This window comes from Gopherus flavomarginatus, chromosome 6 (assembly GCF_025201925.1).
Source record: "Gopherus flavomarginatus isolate rGopFla2 chromosome 6, rGopFla2.mat.asm, whole genome shotgun sequence".
NCBI lineage: Eukaryota > Metazoa > Chordata > Testudines > Testudinidae > Gopherus > Gopherus flavomarginatus.
The window spans coordinates 122,976,011-123,000,895 of record NC_066622.1 but is presented as its reverse complement, the minus strand read 5'-3'; the positions used below and the strand labels follow the sequence as shown (position 1 = coordinate 123,000,895).

The 24,885-nt window shown below is 45.1% G+C and overlaps 2 protein-coding genes across 7 annotated transcripts in view; one reads left to right on the top strand and one right to left on the bottom strand.

The window, feature by feature from the left end:
• Window positions 1-22,112, bottom strand: part of MCMBP (minichromosome maintenance complex binding protein) — a 41,455-nt gene extending 19,343 nt beyond the window's left edge. Inside the window, exons 1-9 of one of the 4 annotated variants that reach the window (XM_050958991.1) lie at window positions 21,952-22,112; window positions 19,913-20,010; window positions 16,134-16,274; window positions 15,692-15,733; window positions 13,253-13,354; window positions 12,865-12,994; window positions 11,679-11,821; window positions 10,808-10,908; window positions 8,700-8,872 (exon numbers count right to left, since the gene is read on the bottom strand). In XM_050958991.1, coding sequence (XP_050814948.1) covers window positions 8,700-8,872; window positions 10,808-10,908; window positions 11,679-11,821; window positions 12,865-12,994; window positions 13,253-13,354; window positions 15,692-15,733; window positions 16,134-16,274; window positions 19,913-20,010; window positions 21,952-22,009 — 988 coding nt within the window. In that variant the 5' untranslated portion in view covers window positions 22,010-22,112. Of the gene's footprint in view, window positions 1-8,699; window positions 8,873-10,807; window positions 10,909-11,678; window positions 11,831-12,864; window positions 12,995-13,252; window positions 13,355-15,691; window positions 15,734-16,133; window positions 16,275-17,216; window positions 17,357-19,912; window positions 20,011-21,951 lie in introns of those variants that run through there. The other 3 variants (XM_050958990.1, XM_050958992.1, XM_050958993.1) reach the window with 3 other exon arrangements.
• SEC23IP (SEC23 interacting protein) overlaps window positions 22,054-24,885 on the top strand; it is a 50,257-nt gene continuing 47,425 nt past the window's right edge. For 2 of the 3 annotated variants that reach the window (XR_007775112.1, XM_050958939.1), the window contains exon 1: window positions 22,266-22,492. Coding sequence is in view for 2 of the 3 variants with exons in the window: in XM_050958939.1 (XP_050814896.1) it covers window positions 22,342-22,492 (151 nt within the window). In the remaining variant the exon portion in view is untranslated. Of the gene's footprint in view, window positions 22,493-24,885 lie in introns of all 3 variants that reach the window. The other variant, XM_050958938.1, reaches the window with a different exon arrangement.

The following is a 24,885-nucleotide window of genomic DNA, read 5'->3' as shown; positions in this document are numbered from 1 at the left end:
CCGCGCTTGAGTCGGAAGAGCACGCGACACATCCTCCGGACTCCCCGGGGCAGCTGGACCAGGAACCGTCCCAGGAGCAGGAGGCCGTCCAGGACCCCCTCATTCCCGGGGTATCCTCCTCCTCCTTCTCCTCACCGGATGAGGCTGTGGCAGGGACCTCATCATCAGGGCCCCCGCCGATAGACCTCAGGGCCCATCAGGACCTCCTTCGCAGAGTGGCCCTCAATATCAACCTCCCAGTGGAGGCGGTCCCGGAAGTTGAGGACCCCGTAGTGATCATCCTCACCGCTGATGCTCTCACCCAGGTCGCGCTGCCATTCATTAAAACCATCCAGGCCACTGCCGACACCCTCTGGCAGTCTCCAGCCTCCATTCCACCGACAGCAAAGGGAGTTGAGAGAAAGTACATGGTACCCTCTCGGGGGTATGAGTACTTGTACGCTCATTCTCCTCCCTCCTTTTTAGTTGTCCAGTCGGTCAACAAAAGAGAGCGACATGGCCAGCAGGCGCCGGCCCCAAAGTCCAAAGAGGCCAGATGGATGGATCTCCTGGGTCGTAAGGTGTACTCAACAGGGGCCCTACAGTTCCGAGTGGCCAACCAACAGGCTCTACTGAGCCGATACAATTATAACACTTGGGCAGAAGTGGGTAGGTTCTCCGAGCTGCTACCCCCGGACTCACGCCAGGAATTCAACACGTTCCTGGAGGAAGGAAAGCAAGCATCTCCTGGCTCCAGGTCTCTAACCTGCCTCCCGAGCTGCAGTACACCATCCAGGACCTACCCTTTGATGGCAAGGGTTTGTTCTCAGAAAAGACTGATCCCAAGCTGCAGAGCCTGAAGGATAATAGAGTCATTAGGCGCTCGTTGGGAATGCACACCTCTGTAACCCAGCGTAGACCCTTCAGGTCCCAAGCACACCGCCCGTACTTTACACCTTGGCAGAGGCAGGACCTCAGTAGAAGGCACGGGCAGGGTGGCTGCAGACGCCAGTCCGGTCCCCAAGGGGGCCAAAACCACGGGCCCTCTAAGGCACCACCGGGCACCAAGTCCAACTTTTGAAGGTGCGCCCGGGGACGGTGTACCAGTCTCAGGACAGGATCCTTTCCCTCCCTTCTCCAACCATCTCCTACTTCCTCCTGGCGTGGTCCCAATTGACATCGGATCTTTGGGTCCTGCGCACAGTGAAGCAAGGATACCACCTCCAATTTGCTTCATCACCGCCCTCCTGCCCCCCATCCCGATCCCTCTTCAGGGACCCCTCTCACGAGCAAACCCTCCTACAGGAGGTCCAAACTCTCCTCGCTGCGGGAGCTATAGAGGAGGTACCTTTAGACGAGAGAGGAAAGGGGTTTTACTCCCGCTATTTTCTGATCCCCAAGTCCAAGGGAGGCCTCAGACCCATCCTAGACCTGCGTGGACTCAACAAATGGATGCTCAAGCTGAAGTTCCGCATGGTCTCCCTGGGAACGATTATCCCGTCCCTGGATCCTGGAGACTGGTATGCCGCCCTTGACATGAAGGATCCGTACTTCCACATTGCCATCTTTCCACCACACAGGAAGTACCTTCGCTTTATGGCCAACCCCAGGACTTCCAATTCACAGTCCTCCCCTACGGCCTCTCCATGGCCCCGAGGGTGTTCATGAAGTGCATGGCTGTTGTCACCACCCACCTCCGCTGGCAACAGATACATGTGTTCCCGTATCTGGATGACTGGCTCATCAAGGGGACCTCTCAATATCAGGTACGGCACTATGTCAATATAGTCACGGACCTATTCTCCCGGTTGGGCCTACTCCTCAACGCCGAGAAATCCACCCTGGTCCCTACACAAAGGCTGGACTTCATAGGGGCAACGCTGGACTCCACTCAAGCCAGGGCCTACTTGCCTCAGCCCCGCTTCCAAGCGATCGTTATCGATCATACGAGGTTTACAGGCCTCCCCAATCACCTCAGCTCGCACCTGCCTCAGACTCCTGGGGCATATGGCCGCATGTACTTATGTGACCAAGTATGCCAGACTCCGCGTGAGACCCTTCCAAACATGGCTCCATTCGGTCTTCCGCCCAGGCAGGGACCCTATAGACGTCCTGGTGACAGTTTCCCCCAGCCCCCTCCGCTCCCTCGATTGGTGGCTAACTCCATCCCTGGTATGTGCAGGGATGCCGTTCCATCCACAGCCGCCGATGACCTTAACGACGGATGGGTCATCCCTTGGTTGGTGGGCCCATCTAGGTCACCTGCGTCCCAGGAGCTGACACTCCATATAAACGTCCGGGAGTTGAGAGCAGTCCACCTTGCGTGCCAGGCGTTCCAGCAACATCTTCACAGCCGTTGTGTTTTGGTGTTCACGGACAACACAACGGCCATGTACTACATCAACAAACAAGGAGGGACCCGCTCGTCTCCCCTGTGTCAAGAGGCCATTCGACTCTGGGACTTCTGTATAGCCCACTCGATAGACCTAGTGGCGTCCTTTCTTCTGGGGGTCCGGAACGCTCTGGCAGACCGGCTCAGCCGGTCCTTTCTATGTCACAGGTGGTCAATACGACCGGATGTCATCCATTCGCTCTTCAGGAGGTGGAGATTTCCCCTCGTAGACCTGTTCGCCTCCCGCTCGAACAGGAAGTGCCAAGAGTTCTGCTCCTTTCAGGGTCTCTCTCTGGGGTCGATCACAGACGCATTCCTCCTGTTGTGGAGACACCACCTGTTGTATGCTTTCCCTCTGTTTCCCCTGGTGCACAAGGTCCTGTTAAAGCTCCGCAGGGACAAAGCTCATCTGATCCTGATCATGCCTGCATGGCCCAGATAGCACTGGTTCACCACCCTGCTAGATCTGTCCGTGGACACCCCAGTTCCCCTCCCTCTCCTCCCAGACCTGATCACGCAAGACCACGGCAGGCTTCGTCACCCAGATCTGCGAGCCCTCCACCTCACGGCGTAGCTCCTGCATGGCTAAACACAGTGGAGTTGTGCTGTTCCGCTCCGGTTCAGCATATTCTCCTCAGCAGCAGGAAGCCTTCCACCTGCTCCACGTACTTGGCAAAGTGGAAACACTTCTCTTGCTGGTGCGCAACTCAAGGCGTTACTCCTTTGGAGGCCTCGATTCCCACGGTCCTAGACTACCTCTGGTACCTTAAGCAACAGGGCCTGGCGACATCCTCTCTGAAAGTGCACTTAGCAGCTATATCCACTTTCCAGCCAGGTGAGGGTGGCCACTCCGTGTTCTCCCACCCCTTGGTCTCTCGATTCATTAAGGGCCTAGAGCGTCTCTATCCCCCCGTACGTCGCCCTGCCCCTACCTCAATTTGGTCTTATCCAGACTAATGCTCCCACCATTTGAGCCGCTAGCGACTTGCTCGCTCCTGTACCTATCATGGAAAACAGTCTTCCTGGTGGCCATTACATCAGCCAGGCAGGTCTCCGAGCTGAGAGCACTCACAGTGGACCCGCCCTACACTGTTTTTCATAAAGACAAGGTGCACCTGTGCCCTCATCCGGCATTCCTCCCTAAGGTTGTGTCTGCCTTTCATACCAACCAGGACATCTTCCTCCCGGTCTTCTTTCCGAAGCCCCACTCTTCTCGGCGGGAGCAGCAGCTACACTCCTTAGATGTACGCAGGACACTCGCTTTCTATATTGAGCGAACAAAGCCGTTCCAAAAGTCTCCCCAACTGTTCGTGGCAGTCGCGGAATGGATGAAAGGTCTGCCAGTCTCCTCCCAGAGGATCTCCTCCTGGGTGACTGCATGTATCTGCACATGCTATGACCTAGCTCATGTCCCTTCGGGCCACCTCACAGCGCACTCTACTAGAGCTCAAGCGTCATCAGCCGCCTTCCTGGCACGCGTGCCTATCCAGGAGATATGCTGTGCAGCGACCTGGTCATCGGTCCACACCTTCACCTCGCACTACGCGCTGGTCCAGCAATCTAGAGATGATGCAGCCTTTGGCGCAGCGGTTCTGCATACTGCCACATCTCACTCCGACCCCTCCGCCTAGGTACGGCTTGGGAATCACCTAACTGGAATGCATATGAGCAATCACTCGAAGAAGAAAAAACCGTTACTCACCTTTGTAACTGTTGTTCTTCGAGATGTGTTGCTCATATCCATTCCAAACCCACCCTCCTTCCCCACTGTCGGAGTAGCCGGCAAGAAGGAACTGAAGGGTGGCCGGGTCGGCTGGGGTATATATTCGGCGCCATAGCGGCGCCACTCCAGGGGGTGCCCAGCCGACCGTTGCTAGGGTAAAAGTTTCTCTGACGAACGTGCACGCGGCGCGCACACACCTAACTGGAATGGATATGAGCAAAGCATCTCGAAGAACAACAGTTACAAAGGTGAGTAACCGTTTTTTTTCAACAAATAAGGAATCAAAAGAGACTTTAAACGTTAAAGAATACTCAAAAACAAAGGGAGATAAGTAATCATTTATCAATCCACAATCCTCTCAATGCAGAGGCCAAAGCTATGTTTTAAAGTGTTACCAAATATACCAGTCAATGGAAAATTTTAATATTTCTGGTTCTTAGAATTTTTGCAGCAAGCACCAGTGTATCCAAGTATAGCCCCTCAGCAAGAATTGGGAACACAAAATTCTCCTTTCACTTCACTACTCCAAGGATGCGGTTCATTCCCATTTCCCTTCCGTATGCCTTCACTCCAGCCAAACACGTGGTGTACCCAGCCTCTCAGGACTGGAGATGGCAGTCCTTTAAGGAGAGACAAAGCTGTAAAGACTCTCCCAAAAGACCAAATTAAGCAGCTTTGCAATAGATCTCCAAAGTCTACCAGCCAAGAAAGCAAGTCACAGGCATACCAGAGTTGGCCATAAGCAGAGCTGGTCAACTCAGAATTTCCATATTGTGGGGAAATTTCAATATTTGGTTTCATTCCAAAAAAACCCAAAGACAGCTGTTTTGAAATTTACCCAGGACACAAATTCCATAAAGTGTTCATTTTGGCACCACATGAACATTTGGAGTTTGTCAAGTATCAGAAGGTAGCCGTGTTAATCTGTACCCACAAAAACAACAAGGAGTCCGGTGGCACCTTAAAGACTAAGGGTTTGGCTACACTTGCGGCTGTATAGCACTGGGAGTTGAAGCTGTCTTCCTACAGCTGTGTAGGGAAAGCACTGCAGTGTGGTCACACTGACAGCTACCAGCGCTGCAGTGTGGATACATTTGCAGCGGTGTTTGTAGTGGTGAATTATGGGCAGCTATCCCAGTGTTCAAGTGGCTGCAACAGTGCTTTTCAAAAGAGGGGGGTGGGGTGGAGTGTGACAGGGAGCATGTGGGGGCAGGGGGAGAGAGAGTGTGTGGATTTTTGGAGCCCACACTGTGTCAGCAGCTGTCTTGCAAATTCCGACCACTTCCCCCACCCCTCTCTCATTCACTCTTAAATGCAAATAGCCTTCAGACCAGATAAGCAGCTGCTCTGACGCCCCCCACCGTGCTGTTTCTCTCCTCAAGCAAACACTAGCTATGGACATTCCCTGCCTGCCTCTGCTCGAGCAAACAATTGCTGTGTTTGTTTTTTAGATAAGCAGCTCTGGGAGCCCTGAGTTAACAACAAAACAAAGAGAGGCATCATAACAAAACAAAGAGTTCTTTAGTTAAAAGCATTATGGGAAAATTCCAGGGGTCAGTTACCCCATAGTAAGATTAATCACTGTTTACACTGGCACTCCAGCACCAGCGCTGTTCTCTTTATTCCTCTCGTCCGTGTGGAGTACAACCAGTGCTGTAGCCAGGGAGATACAGCGCTGTATGTGCCTTGCCAGTGTGGATGGGGAGTAAGCTGCAGCGCTGTAAAGCCACTACCAGCACTGCAACTCTCCAGTGTAGCCAAGGCCTAACAGATTTATTTCAGGGGTAAAAAAACCTCACTTTTTCAGATGCATGGAGTGAAAGTTACAAATGCAGGCACTATATACTGACACATGAAGAGAAGGGAGTTACCTCACAAGTGGAGAACCAGTGTTGACAGGGCCAATTCAATCAGGGTGGATGTAGTCCACTCCCAATAATAGATGAGGAGGTGTCAATTCCAGGAGAGGCAAAGCTGCTTCTGTAATGAGCCAGCCACTCCCAGTCCCTATTCAAGCCCAGATTAATGGTGTTAAATTTGCAAATACATTTTAGTTCTGCTGTTTCTCTTTGAAGTCTGTTCTGAAGTTTTTTTGTTCAAGAATAGTGACTTTTAAATCTGTTATAGAATGACCAGGGAGACTGAAGTGTTCACCATATGCTCCTCAGGTTCTGGCAGCAGCCATAAAACTGACCAGTCTGGTAAATTTTATAGGTAAAACTGACAGGAATGTCAATTTTAGCCACCAGCAGCTAAACTTCCAGGACTGGGGAATGTGCTGATCTCCCCCAATATGCTCATTTCCTTAGAGTCGGAAACCCAGGACTTCCAGGGTCTGCAGCTCCCAGGCAGTTATGCTGCCTGCTTTGCCATGCTGAGTGACCCAGGATAGGGGACTCCAGGGCTTCCAGAATCCCAGGCCAGCTGGTTCCTGGGCTCTCTAACTCAGGGCAGCTGGTTCCCTGGACCCAACTAGGTGCTCTTAGGGCTTGCAGGTTCTCTGCTGCAGAGCTAGGAGCCTAGACCCTGAGAAGTCTGCTCAAGCCTGGGCTGCCAGGCTCCCTGCCACAGAGCCTAGACCCTGAGAACCCTCAAGGCTGCCAGGCTCCTGGACCAGTTGACTCCTCAACTCTCATTTTTTGGTTTTAAACCATGAGTCTATGAGCTTTCATGGCTTTTTTTTTTTTTTTTAAATTCCATTAGAGTGACTCAAAACAAAATAACGCTTGTCACCTTCAGCAAACAGCAAGTTATTTCCGCAGCTTTCCCACATGTAAACTGGGCTGGAAAAAAACAATAGACATATCTCAAGACACTTACCAAAATTAGTATGTGAATGTAGCAGCAACATAGATTCATATATCTATGGGCTCTACTGCGTGTGTGTTCTGTTTGTTTTTTGGGCTCCAATATGTATGTATTCTGTTTATTCTTTGGACTCTGCCATCGGAGACTTTCCACAGCTCTTCAAATTACTATCAAGTGGAGTTCTATATAGACATACATGACACAGCTTAAACACTCAGAGCTGTGGAAGGCTTCAGGTTTTGAAGCCCACACGTACAATACACCTTTCAATTAAAAATATGAAAGGGTTTCCAAGATGATGCTGAGCAGATCATATTGTCTGAATCAGCAGTTACTCACTCAGCAAATTGATTCATAGATCTATGCTGCTGCTACATTCACGTACTCATTTTAGTAAGTGTGTCTTGCAGAATTATGCATTTTTTTTTCCAGCCCAGTTCACAAGTTCAGTGCAACTATTTCAATATGATCATAAAGAAAACCCTCCTCCAATCCCTGCCACAGACTCCTGGATGAGAAGATAATGAAAATAAGAACAGGAACTATATTCTGTCAAACAAAAACTGAAATGTGGTAAGTCAAAGGATGATCCAATTTAGCTCCCCACTGCTTCCTTGCTCTAACCCCCAAACTGTTTTTCTGATATAACATTTAATGTTCAATTATGTTCAATAATGTTAATCGCCACCTTTATATAAATATTTAAGTAACTTATTTTGCATGTTAATTTCATGGAATGTCAAGATTTTTAATGACAAAACAGAAAAGTGGTCTATGTAGAAGAAAATATAGTTCATAAAACAAGGCCTAAAAATATTAGCTCTGGTTAGAAATGCCAGTTTACTCTCAAACATTATTGGGAAACAAGCAAGAGTTTTATTATTAATGACGGTTAAGAAGCTGCCCTCCATCTCAGATGGATGCAACATAGCAGCTGCACAACAAAAGCAGGATTTTTAAAAATTAAAATGTCAATATGAGTAGGAATTAAAAACCCACTCATCCATTTGTTGAATAACTACTGACTTGGGAATAGTATGATCTGCTCAACATTCCCTTGGAAACCCCTTCAGATTTTTAATTGAAAATGGTATTATACATTTGGTTCCAAAACCAACTGCCTTCTACAACTTCCTAAAGGTTTAAGGTGAGTCAAACATAATAGCTATACAGGACTCCACCTGACAGTCATTTTAGAAGCTGTGGAAGTTCACAGATAGAGTCCAAGAGACACACACAGATGGAGAGGAAAAATACCAACAAGAGAAAAACAGAAGCACGTGCCACAGTTTGTGGTGAATGTTCAAAAACAATCAAATGGGCAACTAGTTGCATAATTTTTTTTTAAACTTATCTCCCTTTAAGCTCGATAGTACAGACATTCATTATATATTTTATATCCACAAGGTAATCCTGCGTCTACATACTTCAGATTTACCTGCTTAGCTAAGTTTTAATAAAAGTAAAATGTTCAAAAATAAAATGATTCCTCATTTGAAAATGAATATTGCAATTTGTACAATAGTAGATTGGGTTTTGAGGCTTACAGAATGAAGTCTCTAATCATGACTACTTCAGAAGGAACTCTTCCTAAAACACTTATCACCATGTCTGAGGCAGCTGAGTATAAAGTAATGCAGCTGACCGATCCCTTCTGAGTCCGCTTTAAACAGACTCTACCATTGCTGCATTTTCCTGCCAACAATTACTTGTTTATAGTAATGAGTAGTACAATGCAGTCCAGAGTGAACTAATCTGTGATAATGTAAGGTTCCATTCAGCAGTTCAGATACTTACAGCTTTTACTCTCCTCTTCATTAAGGCAGGCAGGCAATAATGGATTAATGTGCTGTAATTTCTGTGCCAAAATCACATGGATTCTGGGAACTAATGAGGCAGGAGGACTGTGTACTCTCTGTTCTTCTACTGTGTCCATGCACTCCATAGGATCAAGTGGTGATGCGTTCTCCCTAGTAAATGTCATAAGTAAACTGAGCTTAAAGACATTCTATGCAAATTCCCCTGCTGTTGTCAAAATCAACCTGGAATCTATTCCAATAATGTTACACATAAACACAAGCAACATCCCTTCCCGGCTTCAGTTTACTTAAGACTACATTTAAACTAATACAATTGATTATCAATTTTAATTATAAAAGCTTAATTGAAATATTTTAAGTATTTATAAAAAGACTATAAATACAAAATACATGAAAATCCTATACACTGACAATATAAAACTACTAAATTGGATTTACACAATATAGGCTGTCGTCTATATTTCTGAAACTATTTGGAGTATACAGGCTTTAATTTGGTAAAGGAAGCAAATTCCCTAAATCATTCCACCATTTAAATTAGGGATGTTAAGTATTCTTTGTGGTAACAGGTTTCTGTTCAGCAGGTACTCAATGTAGACACTGTAACAGTTGAGAAAATAAAGCAACTTTGTAAAGTCAAGTCTATCCTGTGTGGATAGAGAGTTCCAGAAGGTTGCCAGATTATCAGTCTTGGAAACTTAAAATTTCTATATAGCCACAGAACACGTAGTGCAGATGCAGTCAAAAATTCCCATTAGTGTGCCTCGACCCTAACTTGGAGAAACCACCCATTGAGGTGAGAAAATAGGTCAGACCTCATGACTATTCAATTCTCAATCTCTGAGGCCTTCCAAAAGTAGCCCCAGGTTTTTTATTTTAGTTTTTTTATTTTGATATGGACACTGGAACAAAGAGACAGACATTAGATGGCAACAAACTTCAGTCACTACTGACTTCGACTGGATTTGCACCAGAGACAGAAGTGAAAGGCTCTATAATCTATTATTAATCTTTAGAACCCTACCAAATTCACAGTCCATTTGATCAATTTCATGGCCAGAGGGTTTTAAAGTTGGTCAATTTAATATTTTCAGATGGTCTTGCAACCGTGGGGTCCCGACACAAAAGAGGGTTGCAGGGGGTCCCAAAGCTGTTGTGGGGGGTGTGTGTGGAAGGGTCACAGGATTGCCACCCTGACTTTGAAAAAAGTGATTTTTTTATATAGAGGTCTAATCAATTTTTTAGATTTTACTAACCTCTTGGTCTCTCTACCTATCTAATCTGTGGCAGTGATATGTACAGATTAATGGTGCACTACATTAAAAAAGTATTTTCCTTTATCAGTTTTGAACCTGTTTTAATTTAATTGGAGGTTCCCTTGTTCTTGTTTTCTGAGAGGGTAAACAAGAACATCTGATACCACTTCTTTACACCATTCAGTATTTTCTATACATCTTTCATGCCCCTATTTACTTCCTCTGTAAAGTAAACAGTCCTAATTATTTCATATTCTCATATGGAAGACTTTCCATGCCACCAATCATTTTCACTGCCTGTCTACAGGACCATCTTTCTTTTTGGCTATACTTGTATAGGTAGTCTATTTACCTGGTCCTGAAGTAAGTTTCTCTAGTCTAATTCCAAGAATTATCCAGCACTTGGGAGGAGAAGAAAAAAAAAAAAGGTACATTTACTGTTCTTTGTTATAGAAGCTAATTGTAATGTGTCATTAACTCCCACACATCATTCTGAAGTTCCTTCAAATCTCTTGGTCCTGTCCTCTTTATAAATTTGTTCCAGTACTAACACTTGATACCTCTGTTTGATACTGGGGTAGTCTGGGAAATATGTACAGCCATTGCTCATGCGGTACCTGTTCTGTGGACAAAGAAATTCAGTTGCCAGGGCTGTCAATCCAGTACCTTTCACAAGTATTACCTTTGATTTAGGCAAAAAGTATTTTTAGAATAATGCTCAGACAAATGGTTAGACATTTTCTTAATTTTTAGGGCACAACCATTCAAGCACATTTTGCTTTTTAACTTCATAAATCCCTGCAGATCAGAAACACAGCATAAGCCTTACCTCTCTTCATTGTTCACTATGCTGAGCACTGGATCCACAGACAAAATGCCATACACTTCAAGAGTATCATTGACTTTGAAACTATCCCATCTCTCATAGACCTGCCACAGAGATAGCATGATAAAAGGGAGGCAGACAGAACAGAATGATGCACTGCAAGAACAAGGACAGCATGGATTGTCATTCATCAGACAAGAGCAGAAATCTCAGTAGACAACTGTAGATTAAAGAGATTCTGTGCTGGGAGCCTGTCCAAATAAAATTTTAAGATGCTGAGACTGGAAAAATTACTGGCTACTTTTGTAGGATTTACATTATCTGCCTTCTTCTGCCAAAGTGGTAAACAACCATATTCTACACTTGTTCATTAAAGGATGAATTTCTAAATGCAGAATCAGATTGCTGAAGAATGGGATATTAAATACAGAAACAAAATAGATGAGTTTTACTTGCTTTCAGTTTCCTAGTCAGCATTAGATATTAATCAACAGGAAACTATTTCAAATATGAAGCGATAAACATTGCATCGTTTCCCTCTTGCTTCATCACACCTTTTTCCGCTAAAAGAGTGCATCTTAAACTTACTCAAGAGTCCATGAGTCATCATCATCCTTACACTTGGGTGTCTTGAACTGAGAACTCTTTTTGCCAAGTGCAGCGATGAATATATATGCTTTAACACCTACTAGCACTGATGTCAGCAATTCTAATATCCCCCATGGGCAGTGAAGAGGAAAACAGGACAGCTGTTATTTGAGGACACATTCAAGATAATATAGGTTTTACTGTAACTGGTCCAGGTTCAGGATTCTCTCTCCCACCCCTAATCTATCCCCTCATACTTTGGTCATCATCTCCATAGTCTGGTTACCTTTACAAGACATGCAGGACCCTTCTCTCCCGGCAGTGGAAAGTTTAGATCAAGTGGAGGGGAGCAGTTTGGGGAGATTAGCTGATGTCCTGCAGAAGCTTCAGTTTCTAATCGCTTTGGCTCGCCACACCCATGGATATCATCTATATTCCCTGCAACATAAAGAAATGACAGCCTTCTACAGCTTACTTAAACATAACAGCAAATACAAAAAATTTTTCCTTCCTTCAGAAAGCAATCCAGAAGCATGCTGAATTAAAAAGGGATCCTGGAAGAACAACAAAGCAGTAGTTTCTACTAACTATTACTTTATTGTCCCTCACAGAAATAAAAGATGTGTATATCTACTGCCAAAATTAACACCATGATGAATATGTAGGATTTTAGGCATGAAAATCTGCTGATCTTGGAGACCTAAATATAGCCAAGGAGGTTTGTCTTGACTCAATCTTTCTTTAAGCATCACATTGCCAGTTTGGAAATACCACTCTTTCAGAAAATCAAAGGATTTTAGGTCTTTTTTCAGAGGACTACAAATGCCTGGTATTCCTCATTTTCCCTTCCAACCTCGGAGGGCAAAAGACAGTTCCAGGTAATGCAAGTCAATTATATTCCTTTAAAATGTGGGGTGAGGGGTGGGCTGTCATTGGAGATAGAGAGGGAAGGTGGGATAGTTCTTGAGACCTAGATTATTGTTCGTAGTAAAGCAGACCCAACTGATATTTAGGCCCCATTTTACTAAGTGCTACATGTAATAAGAGACAATCCCTATCCCCAAAGAGTTTACAATTTAAATTGACAATGCCATTGTCTGTTTTATCCCCTTTCTATGGATAGGGAATAGAGACTGAGATGAGGTGACTTTCTGAAGATCACACAGGAAGTTTGTGACAGAGCTGGAAATAAATTCAGTGCCTGGAGCCATTCACGCAGCAGCTACAGTACTACTACAGCAACCAAAAGATACTAGCATTTTGAAAAGCAGTAGAAAACAAATCGTATGTCACATATGCCACATTTATCCTGCACTAATTTACAAGTTAAACTTCTGGTTTTCCCATTTGTTTCCATTCACAGTTCAACCAGCATAGTGATCAAGACTGGGATAACACTACTGACTCACTCTGATACATAAATAGTTCATAATGGTAATGAAATGACCAGTTATCAATATATCAAATGTTACCCATATGCTGCTCTTTCTGTTTAGATGGATGCAGCTCCATATCTTCATCTTCCTCATAACTCCTCTTGTGGCGACTTGGAGTGTAGGATGTTGAAGGGCTAACTCGAGCCTGACTCGCACTAAGATATGCGTATAATTAAGAATTAAGGACATCATCATACTAATCTGTAAAAAGTCAACCAGCACAAGTAGCATTATTCAAATATTATTAGCCTGGCTATCTTGTTGGATAAGATACTATGACAATAGGTGTGCAAATTGTACTATGGTGCTGTCCTTTGATGAGACATATCTAAGTTAAGGAATCACCCTCTCATCCCCTCAAAGTACAAGGTACTTTAAATATATTTTTCATAATTAACATATCTCACGCTGGAACAAAGGATATTTCTTTCACCCACGCTGATTCTCCAGGCACTGGCACACAGTAGAAGGTCTGTCTCTCCGAAGTGACCATTTGTGAGGAGTTTAAATCCATTTCCTGCTGAGGCTAGGATATCAATAATAAATTATGAGGTTCACATTTTTAACATTGAACATTTGTTTTTAAGTCATTACCTTACTTTGTCAGTAGAATTATGTACTTAGCCATAATGAGTTACAAGAAGTAGCTTCCTAATGAAACAATTTACTATCTGAAGCACAAAAACTAAGACTATGAAAACCTAAACACAATCCACTGGTAATTTTAAACCGCACTCCATACAAGTTTTCCACATTTTGTTTAATCTTCCAGACTATATTTTTGGTGCCATAAGAAAAAGGTATTCTTCTACAATTTTTGCATGGAGTTTTCCATTCATTTATTGAAAGAATTAATTTTTTGGTGCTTTCAGCTACTTTAACCCCTGTGGACAGAAGTAGTAATCATTCTTTAAAGGATTCCCTTATTATGGGTCAACAATGCCATGGTTTATTCTTTGGTCTCAAATGCAATCTCAATGCAATTGCATGAACAATGTCGAAAAGCTCACATTTTTTAAAATCATTCTTATTTGAGAATGTATGGCAAGAAAAAGTGATTAGTTAGGTAGTTACTCTCTACACTCCTGAGGGCATTCTGCACCAAAAAATTAAAAATTCTTCCAAATTTTATTTGTCAAATAAATGTGGAGGCTCCAGTATGGCACTGGGAAGCACAGAGGTGGGAGATCACTGAAGCTTCCCCCCCTCTTCCCCGCCTGGACTCAACAGCGAGGCTGCACCCAAGCCTGACACAGCACAAGGACCGGGCCTGCCCCAGAAATACCCCAGGTCCTGTCCCTCCATGCACCAGGTGTGAGCAGGCAGGATCCAGGTGTGAGTTGAGAGAATTCTGCATGTGGCAATCTGCATGCATGTGGCTCAGTGGGAAATCCGAGTGCGGAGGGGATCTGGATGCACAGAGGCTTGTTGCGGGATTCTGGCTGCAATGGTAATAGGACTCTGTAGGGATGTCCAGGTAAAGGTGGCTGGAGCTCAGCGGGGGTAGGGGTTTGCGTGTGCGGGGACAGAGGGCGGGGGGGGGGGGTCTGTGAGGCTCAGCTGGAGGTCAGTTGGGGGAGTAGGGCTCATGGGGGGGGTTCTGAGTGCAGAGGGGTCAGGCTCAGTGGGAGGGACTGGGTATGACGGGGTGTGGATGCACAGGGGTTGGGCGAATGGGGGAGCAGCTCCCTGTACAGTGATCCTTCCCCTTGCAGGAGCAATGTCAGGAAGCAGGGCAGGGGGAGTTTGCAGCAATTCCTGCAACTCGTGAAGAGTCTGACCCAGCCCCAGAAGTCGTGCAGGAGAAGAGGAAGTCTTGTCCTTCCCAGCCTAGCCACAACTAGCAGCTGAGCCCGGAGCAAGGAAGGAGTCACTAGCCGGGTCTTCCCAGTCTCACCCTCTGACTCACAGTGATTTACTTCTCTGTCTCCTTCCCTGAGCACCTGAAACATACTGCTGGGGAGGGTCGAATCACTGCTCTTGTGGCTTCCCTTTGCTTCCCAGTCAGAGTCATTTTCTGCAAGGGACATAAATTCTGCTCATGCACAGTGGTGCAAAATTCCCCTAGGAATATCTCTACCACACTTGTGTGCCTCAACAGTAAGAATGACTTAAGTCTGCATAACCTGCTTATAACCATAAATTCACATCCATTCTACTTTACAAAATGTAAGCCTCAATGTTTTTCAATGCTCTGTAACAGATTGCAATTCTAGCACTAATAAAGTTCTTCTATTTAAAAAAAAAAAAACCAAACTGACTTCACTATCAATGTTCTAAGAGTATATTCATTTAGAGAATGTGCTTTGCCAGTGCTTTAACTTCTTGACGGGATTACTAGCCAAAATTTCATTATTGGGCACAACTAACATCTGTACACACAAAACTAATTTTAAGTGGCATGGAGATGGTTCAAGACCTATGAGCAACAAGGAATGCTCCCCAAACCTGGGATTCACTTTGAATCCCAAGAGCTGTATATTTCCAAGAATTGAGCTGAAGGGTTGAAAAAATTATTAATACTGCACTTATACAATACTTTTCATATTAACTGCATTTTCCAGACAAGCAATCTTTACAACATTCCTGGTTTACACAATTTTAAAGACAGAAAAAATGGAAACAGAGAAGGGAAGCATAAAGAGGTAGGTACAAGTCTTGTCCACACTGATCTTTAAAAATAACACTGAAAGTGGTAGAGATGATACCTTGTTGACAAGGAAAGGGAAATCAACTTATTTAATTAATTTTAAGGCTCATTGCATATTTTCTTGGAGGAGGAGGAGGAGAGAATGAAAAGCTCAAATTTAATATACTAAATTAAGTGCTAGTTCTTACATTGTACAGCGTTTGCACAACTTACCCCATATTCTGCTACATCTCTGTATTTACCAAAATGCAAAACCTGCCAAAAAAAGCAATATGATAATTCTGTTCCTTTCAAAATCTTGAATTCCTGTTGATAACAGAAACTAAGTCATTAGGCTAAAATCCTTCCTAAAACATAACTACGCAAACTTTACTGTTAAACAGAGAAGGGATTCATTTCAATTCCCACGGATCCCACAAAACAGCTTGTTATAATTTCCACAATTTTATCTACTTGTGGCAGATCAGAACCAAAAGTATAGTAAAATGTTACGTCCCTAATGCCACTTGAGTATGTTGAAACTGAACTAATGTTGTGCAGCCTTTGAATACTCAAGAGGTTCAGTTCAGTAGACAGTGAAGGGTAAAGACATGAATGAAAAAAAGTTAGTTCATCTCAAACATTTACCCTAACAATTCATCAGTGTTTTACTTACACGTGTTTTAGTATGTGGGTCAATTGTTTCATAGACTCCCATGTAAAATTCAGGATCAAACATATCTTGAACCATGCAGCGGAATTTCACTAAACTGTTGGGCTTCAGGTAATGTAGGGGGACATCATTCAATGATGGTACCTATAAAAAGTACAAACATCCATCAAATTAATATTAGACCTTATTTTAAATATGATATATAAAATACTCCTAAGCACCATGAAGGAAATCAGATAATGCAGAGATACCATCCAATATTGCTGTCACTATCCTCAGATCATCCAGCACCCCTTATTATTTACCTCAATCACTTCATTATTGTGAGCAAGATTAAGCACCCTGGTCTGCTCACCAGGTAGTCAGTTATGAGACTTATTTTTTGGCTTATCTGTCTTAACCTAACTGTGTAAATCACATTTCCATCTGAAATTTTTGTACCTACTGTTGTTACAGGTAACAGTTGAGATTACTGTAATTAGAAGATTAGAGAAAGCATATTTCTGTATGTTGTTCCAGTTCATTTACTTTGGCCATTTGACAGCTTTGTGTATAATTAGTTTAACAGCTTTGGTGAGGGTCAGTTGCACTTATACCTTGCTGCTGTTACATCAAAGCCTGGGAAAGAGCAAAGTTGAAAGTGAAGCTGAACAAGAAGGAAGGAAGCATTGGAGGTGGGCCTATTTTTAGTAGTGCTGCTCTTGGACCTTAACGGGCGTAGGAAAAACACTGTACGAATATTTCACCGAATTTTAGAGACATGCTGTTTAAAGAGCATTTTATCAGAAAACTTTTTTTAGAAATTGTTGAACTAAAAAAAAAAAAAATCATGTTGATAGTGTTTCTTGAACCAGATTTCACTTTCAACTGATGTCCCTTTTTGATACATTTGACACTATTACTCCTGGGGGAATTCTGAGCCACTGTGTAGGAGAAGAATTTATGTCCCTTGCAAATTTCTTTGCTTCCCTGCACCCACATGCAGTTCCATTACCATTGCACCCAGAACCCCCCCAACAAGCCTCCGTGCACCCAGATCCTCTCTGCACCTGGATCCCTCCACACTTGGATCCTGCCTTCTCACACCTGGTGCATCTGGTAGGGAGGTGCAGGGCCCTGGGGTGTTTCTGGGGCAGGCCCGGTCCTTGTGCTGTGTCAGGGCTGGATGCAGCCTCACCGCTGAGTCCATGTCCTTAGCAGGAGGAAGCTTCAGTGATCTCCCACCCCTGTGCATCCAAGGCGTTTGCTCCCCAATGCCATGCTGGAGCGGTCACATTTATTTGACAAATAAAATTTCAAAAATTTTGCTGAATTTTAAAATATGGTGTGCAGTATTTTCACTTTTTTGGCACAGAATACCCACAGGAATAACACTAATTCCATACCTGCACTATCTTCAATCACCTATCTTTTGTAAAAGCTCCTTTGAAGCATCATAGTTTATGAATTTTATTAAATAAGAAAATTAAAACAGTAAAGTCACTGTCACAGGAAGGCTGGCCCTTTACAAGGAGATGGGGTCTCTGCCCTACCTGTAACACAGCTAACCCTCCTCCCTAGGTTGGGGAAGTGAAGGTCATGTGACCCAACCAGGCTGTGAGATAGAAAGTGAGCAGTCTCAGTAGCAAGAGACCAGGAGAAGACTGAAGCAGAGGCTGAGGCCATGGCTACACTGGCGCTTTACAATGCTGCAACTTTCTCGCTCAGGGTGTGAAAAAAACACCCTTGAGCGCTGCAAGATACAGCGCTGTAAAGCGTCAGTGTAAACAGTGCTGCAGTGTGGCTCCCAACGCTGCAAGCTAAACCCCATGAGGATGTGGAGTACGTGCAGCGCTGGGAGAGCTCTCTCCCAGCGCTGGCGCTGCGACTACACTCCTTACACTGTGGCTACGCTCCTGGAGCCGTGCTTTGAAGTTTGGAGTGTAGCCATACCCTGAGGAATGCAGAGAGCAAACGCATTCTGTAGGACACCCTGAGACACCAAGGGAGAAAAGACTCCAGCGAGGTAGGGCTGGGAGAGGCTTGCCAAAGCAGGGAGGACTCCAGATAGAAAGACCTAGGAGTGGATTGATGAAGTATGGGAAAGGATGAATACATAAACTTTAATACATGACCTTTCAATATACTGACTTAACTTTTGGACTTTGAGGACTTGATTTTGGACTTGTTTATGATAAGAAGCTAGGCTGGTAAGAGTTACTGGCTGCAAGAAAGCCTTAGTAAAATTACTGAGGAGCGCTGAAAAGAGGTAAGCTGATGTAGAAACATTCCAGGGCCACTCCATGCCATAAGGCAGTGACTTATTTCCATATCACCAGGTCTGGCTGCCTTTTTTTCTTTTTTAGCAACACAAGTGCAAAGTTTCACATACTGCAGGATGCACCTATCATGCAGAAGGTTTTTACAAAAATCTTTATTTTTATTCATTTTCATACGGGAACAGCACAACTCTGAGTAATGGGAAACATGAAGGGAATACAGCCATGTCACTGCTAAAACAAGTAAGATACTGCATACAACACTTCTGATTATCAAAACATCCACAGTTCCAAATGGCCAAGAAAAAGCAGCCAAAACACAGGGCTCCTTTAAGATAAGGGAGGCTTTTCCATATGGGATGACATGACAATGGGAAAGAGAAGAACATGGGTTGTCCAGGCAAACCAAATTCCACATGACTTGAATGACAGCAGCACAAGCTATAGGGGAAGTCTATTTGATTTTGAAAAAATCAGGTCTTGGATAGATTGCCAGATTGGAGAAAAGTAGCCATATTAAAATATGGTTATAATCAGAAAAGTTACCATGTAAAACATGGTACTAAATATCAAGCCTGGTGTTTATTTTGAATCAGATCTGCTTGCTTTAAAATAAGCAAATAAGGTTTTACTACTTTTAATCCTTTTACTACTATTCACTCTATTGGACCAACAGAGTAAGAGGAAGAAAATTCTATTCCTTCTTGTGTATTATTAACGGAATTGTTCACTAACTTCCAGTTGCAAAATCTTTTCATGCAAAAGACAGTAAAGTAACTATTTTCAGATTCCAGGCTGGGAAAGTATCTTTTCTATCATTCAAATGGGCAGATTTGACCTGAAAGTTCCTGAGGGCCAATAAATATAGAAGTAGTGTCAATTGTAGTCATCTTTCAGAGTAGAACCATACTCTGAGGAATCAAGTTGTATTGCACCTTACATTTGCAGATGAGAATGTGGTAACCCGATTTCCAAACACAACACAGGAATTTGGATGGCACAAGAGGGTGCAGTTAGTGGGAGGTGTGAATTACTTTCCTAACTGAACTGAAAGGTAGTGGTCACAACAGCTGGTTCTCCAATCAGATGCTATGTTGCAGGAAACCACAAACATTTGGAGTAAAAAATGTATCTCCAATTTACAAGTAGCCAGGGCAGATTTTAATGCCTATACAAATACAACAGAGGATAGCATTTGTCAGCTACTGCCACCTAATGGAGCACATTTAGGTAGCATTCAGGAGTTTAGGTCCTGATTCAAAGTGCACTGAAATCACTTCCATTGACTTCAACACACTTTGAATCAGATCCTTATATATTTTGCTTTGTGTACCAGTTATTCACATTTAAATAACTTTAATATAAACCATTTTTTTGGCCTAGAATCACAGTGTCCCTTTCAGATAAGTATGAGCAAGTTCCACGAACGCATTTCCCAAAAAACAGTAAGTCACTATAATAGAGGAAAAAGACTGCAGGATTTCGAAGGATGGAAAAAACTCCAAACAATTCAATCAACTTTACCCAGTTAGTTGCATTATTTTCTTTTAGCTTCTCTGTAAAGTATTCAGTTACTTTCTTCTCCCAGTCAGGACTTGGACCATTTTGAGCTAGAAAACAAACTGCATTAATAATAGCAATAGTACAGTACACTGGACTTTTATTCAACATTCTGACCAGCACTATGAGCAATTTGACACTCATTTTGAATATGCTGATGTGAACTGATTTTTAATGGGACTTTATCCCTACACAGATGTATATTATAACAACCTTGATGCCATTTGTCTCCTCTCATCTTTCTGTTACAACCTTAACAGAGAGATAAGGAAAATATAGCTAGTGTATAGGTGGGGAAAAGCTCAGATGGATTTCAAATACACTAGAGACCACTAGGAAGAGCTGGGGGATTATCTGTTACCCTTTCTACTTACTGTGCATGTATGATCATACTTTTGGGAAGTGTTTATTTCGGCACATGCTCCTATTCCAGTCATTAAGAAATTGGGGAATTATGTTTTGGTTAAAATCAAGAGCTTCATTGGTATGTCCTTAAGTAGTGGTACTGGTAGTTGAGAACTATATACCTGGTACCAGCAGGGGGATATAACTTCATAGGAATTTTGCCTCGTTTTAAGGTCTTTGCAGTGCTGGGCATCAAACAGAGCTTAAGTACAATTTTTCAAAATGCAGCTTCTAACACTGACTGGCTGGTGCTACAGCTTATTAGAACAATGTTTATAATTCTGGACAAGAATACATTTTAAGTAACACCCAACATGCTTTGGCTCTGTCCATACTAGCTCACTCAACTGTTACACATACCTTCTTAGCTGGGACATAAATAAAAGCATAACTTCTTAAACTGGAGTCCAGTGTTGACAGGGTCCCAGATTATATATGATGTACATGCACCTCATTAGGAAGTCCTTGAAATTAGATCCTTTCTAGTCCACCGTAGCTGCCATCATTATTCCTTTTTACTTCTAGCTGCCCTCACCTCAATCTCTAAATATCTCCTAGTGTCCAATGATTTCCTGAGTTGCTTCTTCAGCAAAGTTTGATAACGCATAGCCCTATTTTCCTGTATGGTGAGGCAGCCCTCCTCCTTACCCACTAGATGAGCCCATGGTAAAATTTGGATAGTACTACACCAGACTCAGATTCAGTAACTTCAGCCATCGCTTCCTAACATCACCCATGAACCGTCTTAGTCTTGCAATACTTTTTTCAACATTATAAAAGGTTTCATTCAAGACATCTAAACATGAAGAAACTGCATTCCAAATGCATCTTTTCAGAGTAAGTCTGAGGAGGAATTGTTGCAAAGTGGGATTATTAACACAAAAGGAACAGACTGTTGTAAGTAATGGTGTATTCACATCTTGGGCACAAGTGAATGTGCATGTCTTGCCCTGTCAGGTCTCCCATTAGGAAGGAGACTCCTTCATTGAAAGTAGTATTTAAAGTCTTTGGTGAGAAAATAATTTTGCTGTGTTACGAGACTTTTTGGAAATCTGTCCCCCGCAGGCTGCCTGGGCTGCCTGGCAGCCCTGTTAGTTATAGACAGCAGCTCTCCCACACAACATTTCTAGCCCGGCACTTTTAACACTCCTCCCCCAACATGCCCCTTGCCCAACTTCTCTGTGTCCGGTTATTTTAAGGCACAAAACAGCCCCCACCGCGATGCTGCACCTCAGTGTGACCGCTTCCAGACTCGGTCTTGCACCAGAAACACCCACGGCTGCAGCCGGCTTGGCCCCCGCCCTCCCTTGCTGGGTTACTCGACTCCTTCCGTGCGCCGACAAACCGCCCCGCGCCCCGCCAAGCGGGCAGAGTCGCCCCAATTCCCGCAGCTCGCCCCCCCCATGGAGACCCTGCACCCCTCAGGGCCCAACTCCCCCACTTGCCCGGCCCGGCGCTCACCCACTGATTCCCCTCCCCACAGCCGCCCTGTGCGCCCCGCTGTTCAGCGCTGCCCGCCCCCCGGAGCGCAGCCCTGACCCGACCCGCTGTATCTCCCCCGGCAGCCCAGGCGCCCCGCCCGGCGGCCCCGCTCTCACCGAAGATGCCCTGCACGATGCTGAGGGGGCTGTTCAGCCAGTCGGCCACGCACGGCATCTTGCGGACGAGGCGGGCGACTCCGCGCGGGCCGGGGCAGGCGCTAGGCGGCACTCCCAGCACTGACGCTCCCGGAGATGGGGCCCTGCGCCCCGCCGCAACCACGCGCTCGCCCGCTCCCGGAGATGGGTCCCGAACTTCCTGCCGAGGCTGCCTCCCGCGGCGGCAATGGCGGCGGCCCGGCCGGCCCCTCCCCTCTCACCCTGACGCTGCCGCGTGAGGTGCGGGCGGGTCCAGGCGCCGCCATTTTGGAGCCGGGCAGCGCGAAGGGCGGGGAAGGCCGCGCTCGCTGCTCTCGCTGCCCCGGGAGGAGACGTGGAGGAGCCGCAGCTATGGCCGCCGCGAAACCGCCTGGGCCTGGTTCCGCTAGCGGCACTAACCTGCTCTTCTCCTCCTCGGCTACCGAGTTCAATTTCACTGTGCCCTTCATCCCGGTCAGCCAGGCCCCCGCTGCGCCCCCGGGGCCCGCTCTCCTCGGCGCAGGTACGCGGGGCCTGGCGGGGGTGCGGCTGCCAGGAAGCAGCCGGCCGGGGGATGCTGCTGAGGGCATTGCTGGAGGGGAAAGTGTCGGGGATAGCTGCAGTAGAGGGCTGAGATGGGGGCTCTGGTGGGGGGAACACGGAGGTGGGGGTAGCTGTGGTGGTGGGGGTGAGATGGGGGCCCTGGTGGTGGGGAGGGGGGACCACGGTGTTGGGGGTAGCTGTGATGGTGGGGGTGAGATCAGGGCCCTGCTGGTGGGGAGGGGGGGCCACGGTGTTGGGGGTAGCTGAGGGGGTGAGATGGGGGCCCTGGTGGTGGGGAGGGGGGACCACGGTGTTGGGGGTAGCTGTGGTGGTGGGGGTGAGATGGGGGCCCTGGTGGTGGGGAGGGGGGACCACGGTGTTGGGGGTAGCTGTGGTGGTGGGGGTGAGTTGGGGGCCCTGCTGGTGGGGAGGGGGGACCACAGTGTTGGGGGTAGCTGTGATGGTGGGGGTGAGTTGGGGGCCCTGTTGGAAGAAATGATGGTGGGGGGAGGTGGATGTGGGGGAAGGCATTGGAGCAGGTGGGGTAGTGGGGAGATGGACTTGGGGCCTTGGTCTGGGGAAGGGTGTCGGGTGTAGCTAGGGGGATGAGAAGGGGGCCTTGGTGGAGGGAACACGGAGTTGGGGGTAGTTGGTGGGAAGGGGGGATGAGATGGGACCTATGTGGGAGAAATGATGTCGGGGTGGTGGTGGGGAGTAGGAGATATGGGAAAGTGTCGGGCGTAGGTGGGGTTGTGGTTGATGGACTCAGGGGTTCAGCACAGTGGGGAGGTGACCACTCAGCTCCCTTTTTTATTGTCTAGTGTCGTGTTGGTACAGGTTGCTGCCCTTTCCCCCTATTTCAGCAGTGATGTCCTGCAGCATCCAGTGCTGTGACACACAGATGTGATTTTTGTGCCATGAATAAAAACCCTGTGAAGAGCTGCTCCCTAAAACTTGCTCTGGATCTTTCATTTTGATGATCTTCATTTCCTTCAGAGATATGTGTTTACCATGTTCACTAGGGTTAGCACAAAGAGCAGAAATTAAAGGGGGGGTATGTATTTCTGTTGAAAGGGTCTTCTACTGTTACATCAGTTCTGGAAGCCGTCCTGGATAATCCTGAACTGAGGGTAAATTGTACCACTTTATATGTGGTCAGAGGGGAGAAACCATTTCTCCTTTCGTTTTTCCACTTAGTCTCTCTGTGGTAGTAGTTCCCGGAACTGTATGTCCTGTTCTTTTCTCAGGGGCAACAAGAAGGCAGATTTCAATCACCAGATCTGCTCAAAGAAAACTTTCCCTGGTGTAAACTAAGTTATTGTTTGGTCTTAACCGCCGTCTCATAGTGGGGTTCTCTATGTTGTAGTAAAGCTGCAGTGCTAACTTTTATTTCAAGCCTGTTTTTTCAGTTTCTTAAAAAACTTTATGGAAAAGTTCTCTTTGGGCTGAAATGTCTTATGCATGTTCTCATCCCTGGAGTGTGTCATTTTGCTGTAGCTTTGGGAGGGTGCTGTTTGAGGAAGAAACATTTTTTCCCTTTTGTCAGTTACCTAATTAAAAATAATAGTGCTTGTTTGAGCTATTACAAATTGTTTGGGTACTTTCATGCACAAGAATAACTAATGTTTTTACTTTAAAAGTTCCAGCTTTGTACAACAAGTAGTCCTCAGGCACTTGTCCCATATCTTCCCTTCAAGTGTGAATGTAATCAGTTGAGAAATAAGCTATAAACCAGTGCAAATAGCTCATTCAGCATGTACACTTTAATTTCTTTGCAAAATTAACTGCATGAGAGCTGTAGTTTTTTTATTACCTATATAGCCCCCTAAAAGTGTGCCAGACGAATATCTGCACAATCAATTGCTTTTAGTGCATTTGTTTGATTTTTAAATCTTGTTTTCAAATAACTTCAGTAGTATATGGATCTTCTGAAAGTGTCATCAATCAAAAACTAATTCTTTTCTTTAAAAAAATACCCTGGAAATCAATATTTGTAAATTACATTCATACAGTGTTGTGACTGGTTTAAGCACACTTAGGTTAGAAGATTAAGATTTGGCTCCAACAGTACTACAGCTCACTATATTTATTAATGTATTAAAGTTAATACCATATGTACAGGAACTACAAAAACCTCACTCTCTATGAAAGAGAGGTTTGCCCTACATATGGTTTAGACGAATTTTATGTGTATGGCAGGCTTGCGCATAGTCCTTTAACAGACAACCTACTGTCCTCTCTTTTTGTTGGAGAGCAGCAAAGTCAGGAAAGTAATTGAAATACACCTCTACCCCGATATAACGCTGTCCTCGAGAGCCAAAAAATCTTACCGCATTATAGGTGAAATCACGTTATATCGAACTTGCTTTGACC